Genomic DNA, 13,207 nt, shown 5'->3' on the forward strand with positions numbered 1-13,207 from the left:
TTTGAATATTTAACAATGCATGCAAACAAACGGCCGCTTTTATCATGTTCGTTTTGTGATCGTGCTAGTTCCAGTGATGTATTTCTTAGTTTTCTGATAACTTATCTTTGTTGGTGAAATGATGAGGTTGCGTGATGTTGTTACTGAGAGGCGTGTTTTAGTGATGCGCAGCGGAGCTTCAGGCCTGACTGTGGAAACCCTGCGCCCGTTTTAAGCCCTGGCTCGCACTGGCCTGACAGTGGAAATGCTGCTACTGACACAGTGGTGATGGCATCATGTGATTTAGGAATACATGGAACTTTATATTTAGAAGTAGATTTTAAAGTACTTACTTTCCAGGTTTTGCCTTTTCACCCTCTTCAGTGGTCTCTCGGCTGGGCTGCCGTGTCATCCTGCTCTTCATCTCGACTGCTAAACCAGTCTCTACACTCCGCTGGATCGCCAGACGCACCGGCTTCTTCTTCTTACCCTCCTCTGAAAATGACAACAAGGGAAGGGAAGATGAGTAAATGTGTGACACTTCTATAAACTGTGTCTTGAGCCCTTCTTGATTCTGACTCAGCCTTAAATCAGATCAAGTGCAGTGTTGAGTACTACAAATCTGCAGATATGTTTTGTGGTCTGTATCAACACACACACAAGGTCTCTTAGTGCAATCGTCCATCACTGTGCGCTGCGTAGGGGTCACGTGACACTGACGTGAAACCAGGCTTCATTCATACCGTAGGAATCATTCAGTCTCGATCTCAGAGTCCAGGCTGAGACCTGGGGAGGTTTAGTCTGACTTAAATGAGCTGGTCTCGGCTATAACACTGCCACTCCACACCTACTGTCATTGCTTGGGCAAACATATGGTACCATACCAAACTTGTGGCACAAGAGTTGCCAAATGTCGACATGTCAAACTTATTTAACAAACAGCAATGTTCTGAAAGTGCCACAGAGCAATAGTGTTCACCCTACAAATGGTCTCTTCCTGTTGTCTCTGCTTATCAAACTGGGTCGGAGAAAGTATTTTAACATCTGAAAGCATTACACATTTCACCCTTTAAGAAAAACAAATCATTGACAACCACTGAATGAGATGCTTTAAAAAAGACATGTTATGACCAACAGAGGGCTTCAGTCTGCAACTCTGAGCAGCGGCACAGTCCTGAGCATCCCATAGATCGATCGATCTATCTATCTATCTATCTATCTATCTATCTATCTATCTATCTGTCTATCTATCTATCTATCTATCTATCTATCTATCTGTCTGTCTGTCTGTCTGTCTGTCTGTCTGTCTGTCTGTCTGTCTGTCTGTCTATCCATCCATCCATCCATCTATCCATCGGATCAAAGCAGAGAAACCGAATATATCAAACATCATATCCAGCTCTTCTGGCTTTCATTTGGTCATAAACCATTCACAACGAAATTCAATGCTAACAAAAAGCTTTCAAAAGAACTGGCCATAGCAGCGGCTGTCACACTTGGCAAGTGGCTTCATCCTTACCTCCGTCTGTCTTGTCAAAGGAGTTCATGCAGGGGAAGTAGACGGCCAGTGCCTCAAAGGAGGCAGACAGGCTAAGCCGGCTCTGTGAGCGCTGCATTCGCATGCTGGGGAGAGCGGCGCTGCCATCCTGTCCTTGTCTGCCCATTTTACCACCCCAGCTCTCTCAAACACCTCTAACAACACTGAACGAGGACGGTAGACGAGTAGAGCTGATGCTGTGAGACGGTTCTGGAGAAACAGGTTTGGTAGAGTTGTGTTCAAAGCCGCGAGTCTTGTTAGTTCTCAGGTTGATATGCGGTGAGGATGACTGTCTGACTGTCTCCTCTGCAGCACGCTACTTCATCTGAGAGGTGGGAGGGGCAGACGGTGGCATGTGCATGTGGCCAATCAGAGGCAGAGAAACTGAGACCCCCTCAAACGCTTCTCCAGGAGGCAGAGCTCTGCCTAGAGATATGTTCGCACACAAACACATGCACATGACTTGCCTTCTGACTGCAGCTTCATCAGCCACTACACTGGCAATTATATACTCACACACAATATTGTTGGGAAGTGGTTAAAAGTAGCAAAGCTATGCAAACAATTCAACTGTTTCAATGAAATGCTACAATGACTGTGTTGTATTGTGGACACGAGTGAACAGAAACAACAGCTGCCAAACAGTCCTTAAAATAAGAGATACATTAGACTTTATTTTGCAATATTACTTGGCATGAGATAACAATAAAACCTGATATTTCATTTCGTGATGAGTTTTTAGGCAAACAGACACAGCATGTGCTTCAGTGAATACAGGACCTTCAGCTTAAATGGGAGACAAAATGTACACTGCTGTAGCTATAAATAGTGCATTGTGTGTAAGCTGAAATCATCACCCTGCTCAATACTAGCTAAAAATAAACCCTTCCTATTAAAGTCTGAAGAATACATTCGTGACTCATACCACTGCTCAAACCTCGACAGTAACACAAATAATGTACTGCACATAAATCCAGCAGAGCGCAACACTTCCCAGCACGCTTCTCTTGTATCGTTTCTTATCCAACAAACTTAAAATACCATCTAAGTACTTAAAATAACTGGGTGTTTGAAATCTGCAACGTAAACCACTGCCTAGTAAATATATAGCTGTCTATACTAAACACTAAGATTGCAATAGTGCAGAAACAGAAGACTGTTGTCTGACATTAGACTCACTGTGTGGTCACAGCATGTCAGAACAAACTGAAAGGATGCTGGTTTAAGTCACGGTTGCAGACAATGTGAATGCATAGAAGTGAAACACCTGTAGGGCTTTATGTCTTCATAAACAAGTTGTTAAAATGGCTCTTTACCATCGTATCATGTGCTGAGATATTGGCTTGTGTTGACCTATGACCCACGGGAACAGATGGACGTAGTGAGCGGACAGTGTGTTATTAACACAGCAAGTGGTTTCCACAATCCTGTAAAACAGCCCGTGACAGGGTGTTTAGAAAGGCTTGGCGACCGAACAAAGAGCTATATTAGGTTACAGGCCCTATTACAAGCACCTATAGGTGTGCACAACTCTACAGGCTGCTTTAAAATGCAGGTAGTCAAAATTGGGCTCGATCATATTTGACTAAAATGCACATTTTACAAAGTATTTAAATGTTATATTTTTTGTGCTTACCGTATCATGCATTTAGCTTAGCAAAGTGCTAATAGATATTGGTGTGCACTATATGTATGGTGTATAATGCATCTTTGGTTGTTTGTCAAGCTTCATTACAAAATTAATTTAGCAAAAGGTTTATTCACAGGAACCATTTGAATGAACTGATTCATTAAAATGAATCTAAAATGAGCTCCTTTGGGAATGACATTACAAACAGCAACTGTGGAAAGTAGTTACTAGTGGTGCATGTGTGTTCATTGTAAAAAGCTGTGTGTTTGTGATTAACAGATGTATTATTTAGATTAAGGAAGCATTGTCAGAGATTATAAACTCATTCTGGCCAGCAATGGTTTAACTCTCAGTCTGACACCACACATCACATCTACTTGGGCAAGCACCCGATCTCAATTTCTTCAGATATTGTAAAAATCTAGTTTCAATCAATTCAATAATGTGTATCTAATATTAAGGGCTTTAACTGAAATCCAGAATGTAATCCAGAACAAGTATTGGACATTTTTTATCTGTGGTTTCGTGTTAATATATCATTAAGTGCCAGTCCAAGGCATGTGCTCATGATTTTACATCATGCCTTACTGACGTACACAGCCAGTGTATCTATCCTCCTCCAGACTCTGTGTGTCTGTGTGTGAAAACGGAGTATTTTTAGCAGTATATGACTGATCTGGCAGGAAACAGAAAGGAGACGATCTTTTAATACGTGAGGATCAAGCACTGGGAGTGAGAACGAGCCTGTTAAGTGTGGAAACATGTTGATCTGAACAGCGGGAGAGTGAATCATTACTGCATCTACTGCAGCAGCTCTGATGCCACGAATATATTCTCTGACCTGTTTTAAGAGATTCTGGTGGAGGTACACAGCCATGCCTAACTACTTCTCCTGAACACAAAAGAAGATATTTCAATGAATGTTGGTAACCAAATAGTTTTGGTGATTTAACCAATCGGCAGATTTAATTTGGTGTATTAACATCCACTGAATGGACAATAAACACTACTTAAAATATCTTCTACGTACCACAGAAGAAACTCGTAGTATGGAATGCTATAGTGGCTACCGGCAACTGTTTGATTGCCAACATTCTTTAAAATATCTTCTTTTGTGTTCAGCAAAGGAATGAAATGCATACAGGTTTGGAACAAGTCCAGGGTGTGCAGTGCTTAATTTGTAATTTATTAAAAATGTAATTAATAACCTTTTTAATTAGTAAATTTCGAGGTCCCGGAACAAAGCGTGGTGATCATCTGGCAAGCGTGGGTATTTTGCATCCACTTCAGGTAGTTGTCAGTGCTGCCTACTTGCATTTCTTTGGTAAAATATAGGTTTGTGTATGTTTTATTGTTGTAAATCATTTTTTTTTATGCAATGCAAACTAAAGGGGCAAGATGTCAATCACCTCAACAAATCACATCAGTCTTTTCGCGGCGATTTATTGTTTAATTTTTACTAAAATTCTAATTAAACGAGTTTAAATGCAAGAAATTGTATACATGTTTAAAAAAATAAGTTGTATTGAGAAATGTATTTAACAAAAATAAAGGCAATTATCCTGTAAACGTGGTTGTGCGTAATATTTTACGTTTTGAGGTTTTAATTATCTGTAAGTAGCTGTTCATGTACAAAGTAAAAAAAGCTAGTATTTTTTGTAAACAAACAAACGAACAAGAAAGAAATAAAATAAAAGAGAGAATTCGCCATTATTTCTGATAAAGCTTGCTCCACACATACACACACACACACACACACAAATCAGTGTCCTCCAATTACAGATGTAGTTTATTACCGTGGAAATAAAACCTTGCATGATAACACACATATCTAATTTCATACTTTTATTGTAATTTTACATTTAGAGGGGATAAAGTTACTGACATTATCATTATTGTGCAGCATATGCATGCTGTAAGTCAGCATGAACGTCTTTCATTGGGGTGTGAGGGGATCTGCCAAATGAGGAGCCCGATCTGAATCCAGCTGGTTCCAGCACAAATTAAGCCCTGAGTGTGTGTAAAGCCCCTTTCACACTGCCATTCCGGCAAATACAGGGGTAAAGTGTTCCAGTAATTGTTCCCTGGTCGCTAGATTTGGCACTTTCACACTGCCAGTGATGACCCGGTATATGTGCATGCTTTCACACACAACCCTTGAAGATCCCGTAACGACACGTGACATCAGCGTGTGACGTGTAATGTACGAGTCGACAACGCTTGGCACGTTATACTTTAACTGAAGCAAGCAAACGATCTCTGAGTCAGCACGGAAAGTGAGGAACTAACGGATCTCTGCTTCATTACAGTTTGCACATATGTTTTCTTCGCGAATGTTGATCTTCCTTCAAAACAGCCGGTAAAAGAGTCGCGCGATAACACCCGTCATCACTTCGATACGGAATTAGATCTGGCTTTTGTTCACACAGCGCTCGTTCCGGATCGATTACCGCAATGTTACTATGTCCCCGACCCAGGTTCGATTCGGTAATCAATTCCGGGACGTGGTTGCTTTCACACAGAAGGCGACCAGGCAATGTTACGGGAATATTGCGTGTCCGACGTGCAGTGTGAAAGGGGCTTAAATGACACAAATGTGCAGTATGTCATATTGACAACTAATGGTTGAAATGTGCATTGCAGTCCAAATTCAAAATACTGAAGAGAGCGGTCTCTTCCACTAATTCCACCTCAGACTCAATGTTCACACGGGTTGCCAGATTGAGGACACGCAACAAGAACAATGAGCAATGAGCCCTACTTTGTAAGTTGAGTTGATTTTGCCGTGTTTTAACATTCCTCCATAAACGTTTTTAGATGAATGCTGAGGTTTTTTAGGTCAGGTAGAATCTTCAATCTCTGATCCAGTTTGTTTTCTAGCATCAGTGGCTGCAATATGCTGTGTTTTTAACCAACTGGCCACCCGGGGTGTTGATTGGGTAAACTGGCAGAGGGCGGAGTCACACAGACCGAAACAAAAACAGACAATCCGACACGGAACACACATTTAACAGCAGAAAAACTGGCTGTGGCACTATTTTTCTGATGTGAACCTGGCATGTTTCCCATATATCTGCAAACATATTACGGTATTTTTATGCCTTAGTACAGTCAAGACCATAGGCGGAGTGAGGCTTAGGAGCAAAAATGCACCTTAATTGGACAAAAATGCTCCTGCACAAACAAATCTAATCTATTACGTCTGTTGCTAACAAAGTTAATATTATGGCGTTATTTTACAAACAAATATCGAGAGCACATTATTGTAGTAGAAAGCACATTAATGCAATACGTGAGCGCGAGTCTCTTTCCTTTGCTCTAGTACAAAACCAGACATGCACGCTCAGATGTAGCTGCTCTCTTCCGGAAAGAGTGCGCACATTTAAAACGTATCTCTCCTCTCACTTAAACTGTGTCTTGTGCGCTCTCAAATCTCTCTGTGCTCATGCGCTATAGATATTACTTTCGCACCTGAATTAAACATTGTCAAGGGTTATCATTATGCACTTTTAAAAAGCAGTCAAAACAGATTTGTGCAGGGCATTTCTTTGATTTTTTTATTGTTGTATTTATTTATTTTTTTACATAAAATGGTTATTGGAGCTACTTTGTTTTACTATATCTCTTGTATCTCTTGTATTTTGATATCTTTGCACCTATGCATCTCTCTGTAAAATAGGCTACTTTGTAAACACTGTTTTAAAAGGTACTATAAATAAAGGTTTATCCAATCAGACCTCAACAACTGACCAATGAAAATACTACGTGAAAAAATATTGTCTGAGTAAACTGAACCTGGAATTCTTTTGACAATCAAATCTTTCATTTCTTTCTTTAACTTAATTTCCAGTTTAATAATATTTATCAATGTTAATGAAATAGAAATGGCCAGGAATTGGGTGCTTGGATGATTTGTACAGCCTCTGTCCAACTGGTTGGTCTAAAACGCCTATGGCCCTAAAGACTTTATATAAAACATCAATGTTATGTCATAATATGTCAGATAGATAACTCAACTGAATTTAAAATAATTGCATTCAATTCTCAGTTTGTATGATGGCAATAATAAGTAACAACTCCTCAAATCAACAACAAATGTTAAAATAGATGTAAATGATGCAAATTAAGATCTTTAAGAAAATCCACTTAATATTAGCTATACATTCAATAGCACTTCAATGACTACAGTGATATGATAGGTATATGTATTGTATGCAAATGCATTAAACCCATAGAATATAATGTTGTATTGTTATGGCAAATATGAAAATTTCATTACAGTGTTATATTTGGTCTCAAAATCTTAAGTACATATACACGTTTAGGGAATAGTGCAACTGACCCATATCTAAATGGTTATTTACATATCATCCATTCACGTGATTTTTTCCAATATTATGACAAAGAAGTATTAAAGTGTAAAGAAATCACAGATCCATCTTTGAAATCTGAATGGTTAATAACTTTTGATTTGGTTTAATTCAGGTGTCCAACGGAAATCCATGCGCAAGAGATTTGCACTCAAGCATTGTATTAATGTGCTTTCGTGCTACAATAATGCGCTCTCGATATTTGTCAGTAAAATAACACCATATTTATGAATAGTCAATGTCGTAAAATTAAGATCTTCTCATGTTGCGGCGCATTTTATTTTAGGCGTTTTTACAGTGTTGCGCATTTCAACTAATCACACACATTTCTGTTGAGTTTAGGAATGCAACGGCCAATCAGAAGCGTTCAGATGAGTCCGTGCTGAAACTCATCAGTTTTGTTGAGAGTGTGCGCGTTCGCCGACTGAATTCCAGACTCTTGTGAGTTCCCTCATCATAAACTACAAAGTGCAAATGTATGTACAAAGTAATAGATTCATTTCACAGTTTATACATAGGCTACTTAAGTGATTATAACCATATATATATATATTTTTTTGAGAGTGCTTAAACTCAAGATTGATCAATGTTAGTGATAATTTATAGCCTATAATTTATTCAGTGTTTGAATAATCGTGGAAAGGAAACATTATATAGCCTAATTATACATTTCTGTCGTTATTATTAAAGGTACAGGTTGTAGGACCTGCCACTAGAAGGCGCACTATCAAAACAATAACAATCCCGTGGTTTGATGATGCTAAGGAGAGTTGAATAATGGGATTTATTGTCTTCTACCCAACCGCTGACGGCAATCAAATCAGACGGAAACATAAATCATGGATTTAATGCGAGTTCAATGATTTGCGCGAGTAGATTACATACAAAGTCAATGCAAAGACGTGATCAGACTATGGATCAGACGCATCCTCGCGCGGGTCTAGCGACGCGATGCCCCGCGTTTGGCCTGTATACCCCATAATACTGATCTTGTTGATCATTATAATAGCATACGTTTTCTGTAAAGATACGAATCAAAACAACTCACCTGTCGAGTAAAACACAAGCGATATCGGCATTTCTTTCTAGTTGAAGTCTGTTGAGAAGCTACTTCTGCAGTTGTCCACGACACTGTTGTCCTGTGGTTTCTACGTCAGTAAAGACGGTAACAAAGGGTAACTAACGTCATTAGATTCATATCCATTCTACATACTCCGATACAGTAGGTGGCGGTATGCACCTGATAAGCCATGGTTGCAATCTGCCATTAAACTAAGAAGAAGAAGAACTATCGTCATTGACAGGCGACTGCACTGCCCCGTGTCACTGTTTAGAATGGGAATTTTCTCATGATTTACAAGTAGTTGAAAACATTAGAGATATTGTTAGTAATCAGCTGGATAAAATATATAACACTAGCCTAGTGGTGTTTGGATATTTTACTGCGAATATCTTAGAAATTGTAATCTCATTAAATACAAATTCGGTCCCATTAAAAATATATATATTTACCCTAAATGACACCCATGTCTGGTTCTTGCCTAAAAAGACATGTTTATGATGTTTAATACATTTGGCTGCTTTTAGCCTTACCCTGGAGTTGGTTCACACTCCGCCTATGGTCAAGGCATTACATACAACACCTAGTCATAAAAGGGAATGCATGCAAGCATGTTGTCCGATTGTACACACTTTACACAAAGCCAGAGAAACGCTGTGTTCTTTCCAGCATAGATGTGTCATCCAAGCGGTTAGTTTATATGAACTGAAATAGTGCTCATTTGCATCAATTATGTCAACTCACCAGTCAAATCAAAGCAAGCGCTGCAGGAAGTTCCTCCAGCAGCAAAGACCTTTTAAACTCAACAGTCTTCCCTCAACAGACAGCAACAGGGCATCTGTGAGGGTAATTTACCCCCTTGTATGCTGTAAATGCTGTAAATCTACTTTATCTAAAGGGAGGCTTTGACCAGTGTGTCTGATCTTAGATTTCACCGCATGACTACGCAGAACATCCGATTCAATCCATCCCATCCCAGCAGGTCTTTATGAGGCAGAGCGGGGCATGAGGCATGATTACACCAGTGGGACCCCCGAATCCTGCCTGTGAGCTGTAGAGAGGGACATGCACTTCCTCAAAGCTAGCTCATATCTCGGTGTGTGTGTGTTCAGATGGGCCACTCACTGGATCACGACTTACACCATGGAAAAACTGAATGACAAGGTGCTTTTTCTCAGAAAGAGAGATAATAGGAGGTCATTTTGGGACATTAAAGATATATTTTTTCGAATATATATATTTTTTGAAGGTAAAGTTTCACTTTTTTTGTGATAAGTACTTCTTTATCTTGCAGTTATTCATATTAGTTGGATCAATAAAGTAAGAAAATTTTCCTTTTTCCTTTTAAAAAAGTGTCCTTTTATATTCATACTGGTTTTATATAATTTTCCAAAACTTTGTTTCCATATATTAAATCGATAATTCTTTCAAAAATATTTATAACTGAAAAGCAATGAATATTTTCTCATAATTTACTTACCATTATGCAGTTCCAAACCTGAATGACTATATTAAAAAATGTCTGTTTGAATCAACATTTTGGGTGAATTATTGCTTTAAATGATTTTGTCATATGGTGTAACCAAGTAAAATATATAATACACATTTCTTAAAATTTGAACACATTAGTGTATATACTGTAGTACATCTTAATCTTTTTTTATGTATACATATCATGAAAATATCTAGTTTTTGCAACTTATATGATGCTTGGTTTATAACAAAAAGGATTTTTTTTATTTTTTTTTACTGCGGGGCTCTGCAGGTGCCACCTTAATGACATCACTTCCTGTTTTTGTTTTTTTCTACATGGTAGTTGCACCACATGATTTCTACATGGGTTTCTACTGGCAGTGATATATATATATATATATTACACAGTGCTGTAAAATGAATGAACACAGACGTATTCAGATTCAGTTTTATGAATAATTGCACCAGTTTGACTGCATGGTCCAACTGGATCCTAATGATCCTGATTTATCTGAATGGCTGTGATGTTTGCTCAAAGCCAGCTCTTGCATTACAGTCTAGAACACAATTAAAATATCACATTGTGCTGGTACAAAAGCAATATTTGCATCAGATGGGATGTACTGTTGTTAATGGAAAGATTGACTTTCTAAAATTTTCTAAACTTGGGTTTCGCCAGCTAATGCCATAGAAGAACCATTTTTGCTTCTCCAAAGATCCTTTCAGTGATCAGTTCCTAAAAGAACCATTCTCTTTCTTAGTATGTAGAACATTTAAATATTTAAAGAACATTTGTTTTCCCATTATAACAAACCTTTTGTGCAATGGAAATATTCCATGGATGTTTAGGGTTCACGGTGGAAACACAAACATTTGAAAAGATTGACATGCGATCCATGATGGTGTTGGCAGCTGCCACATTGTAGTCCAAAGTGTGCCAGACCTTGAGACGACCAGACCTAGTTCATCTCCTCAACAACAAACACTGTGGCCTAGAAAAACATTCCGGCTCGTTCACGGTTCCTCTACATCTATCTGAAGAGTGGCATGTGAGAGCTTCTGCTCAAAGCCATTGTGCTGATAAACGCCGCATTAAACACAAAAGACTAACTCTCACTGACAGAGATAGAGAAACCACATCATCGTAGATTGGGCCGTTTAAACAGACCGAATCGGTGCATATTGATTGCATGACCTGCATTTACAATAGAACTGAATGCTCTGCAGAATACCTCATCTAAACATGGCCTACTCTTTATCTGTTATTTAGGACATCAGCAAAACATCGTATCCACCAGACATCCTTATTCACGGCAAATTAACAGAGTTTCACGGGGATGTGAACTACATAAAGTAGAAGCCAATAAAAAAATAATTGCAAGGCCATCTCCCAAAACACTGCAAAATTTAATTACATTTTTCTAATTTAAAATCAAAACACTCTTGAATCAAAATGCATTTTCTCGAGAAACCGTTTTAAGCAAAAACAAACAACATTTTGATATATATATATATATTTTTTCAGAAAACAAGACTCAATATCTTAAGTCATTTTGCTTCTCAAGTAAATGCATCTTGAATGCAGCTGTAGTTCCAACCACTTAAATTTGCGAGGTTGATTGCGAAAGTACATTTGAACCTTGGTTTCCGGAAACACATAATAGTTGAACTATGTTGGTTATGAGAGATCTTGCGACCACAGTTGGCTAACGATAAAGTTCAGCACACGTTTGTGTTTGTGTAGCAGCTCAGTTCACTCACGCTCTGGGTCCAGCTGGGAGGTGCTCTGACTCTTCTTCCCCAGTCCCACCATGGCGGCCATCTTGGCTCCGAAGCTGGAGCGCCTCTTCTTGTCGTCGTCCTCGTCGTCGTTCCTGCCCAGCGAGCACATGTCTCCACCCACACTGGAGCTCTTGGTGATGTTGGACCCCGGGGTGGCCGTCTGAGCCCTGTGTTTCATTTTAGATGTAAACTCACTGTCAGCCATGTCAGGTGCAGGACATACAGGAAGAGGAGGACAGGGACAGGAAGAGAGAGGAAGGGACAGCATTCAGCTACAGGGTTTAGGAAAAGGGTCAAAGGTGAAGGACAGACACACGGGTACAACACAAGATGGGACATCTACTGAGAAGCATAAACATGATGATGTATTTTTGAAGGCCAAAACCCAGAAATGAGTTGCATTTCAGCACTGTCCTGAAATCACTGGGTTTTTGGTCGAATTCATGAAATAAGGTCTCTGTGTTAACACAAACTCATGAAATCTTCACATTTCATTCTAAAACAAAATACATCAGTAATACCTCTTGGGATGTAAAAAAATAAAGCTTTTCCCTCTGTCTTGAAAAGGTGTTTGCTGACAAGTGTCTAAATTGGACTACAGAGTTAGTTTAAACTGGACTAAACTGGTTATGTTTATAATCTTGCTCTTGTAGACTCAAACTTTCAGAGAAAATGGTTTCTAATAAAGACAGTGTAGTTTGTTTATAGCCTACTTGAAGCCCAGGCTTCACAATTCATAGAAGTGTTGATTTGTAAAGATTATATGACATAAAAACATTCAAAACTCATAAACGTTTGATGATTACAGAGCTTATTTATGCAATTATCCAACAGCCAATGGAAAATCCTTTTGGGTTTTTGTCAAAGGAGCCAGGCTGATGCAAACATGTGTGGGTTGGTCAACAAAAACACACTAATGGCACCAAACAAGAGAAATCTATGAAAACTTTGTGAGTCCCGAGGCCTGATATACTGCAAATACATTTACATATTTATAAGCTTAATAAAAATACCCTGCACTTGTACTGTTGGTATACTACACTAGTACAGTCTGCTAAATTAGAACAAATAATTTTGTACCCAATGCAATTTAATTGTGCGAAAGTAGAACTAGGTGCAACTAAAGATGAACTGAAGTATATCTGATTGTGCGAAAGTGGAAACTATTGCAAACATACTTCAGGCACACTTTAAATATCTTGCACTTAAAGACCAATATTATACCAAAGTCAGAGAATCCTTACTAAACCCGTTTTAGATATTAAAACACCTTTCATGCATAATATTAAGAAATGTGCAAGTTTACTTCTAATTGTATATCAGTAAGTTAATGGATTTGAAGTATACTTAATATGAAATAAATGCATTTTAAATAA

The 13,207-nt window shown here is 38.7% G+C and overlaps 1 protein-coding gene across 2 annotated transcripts in view; it reads right to left on the minus strand.

Moving 5' to 3' along the window:
* The window catches only part of rims2b (regulating synaptic membrane exocytosis 2b), a 138,233-nt gene that overhangs the window by 6,915 nt on the left and 118,111 nt on the right, over nucleotides 1-13,207 (minus strand). The window contains exons 36-37 of one of the 2 annotated variants that reach the window (XM_026288430.1): nucleotides 11,811-12,025; nucleotides 333-474 (exon numbers count right to left, since the gene is read on the minus strand). In XM_026288430.1, coding sequence (XP_026144215.1) covers nucleotides 333-474; nucleotides 11,811-12,025 — 357 coding nt within the window. Of the gene's footprint in view, nucleotides 1-332; nucleotides 475-1,498; nucleotides 1,948-11,810; nucleotides 12,026-13,207 lie in introns of those variants that run through there. The other variant, XM_026288431.1, reaches the window with a different exon arrangement.

Source organism: Carassius auratus, chromosome 19 (genome assembly GCF_003368295.1).
Source record: "Carassius auratus strain Wakin chromosome 19, ASM336829v1, whole genome shotgun sequence".
In the NCBI taxonomy this organism is placed as follows: domain Eukaryota; kingdom Metazoa; phylum Chordata; class Actinopteri; order Cypriniformes; family Cyprinidae; genus Carassius; species Carassius auratus.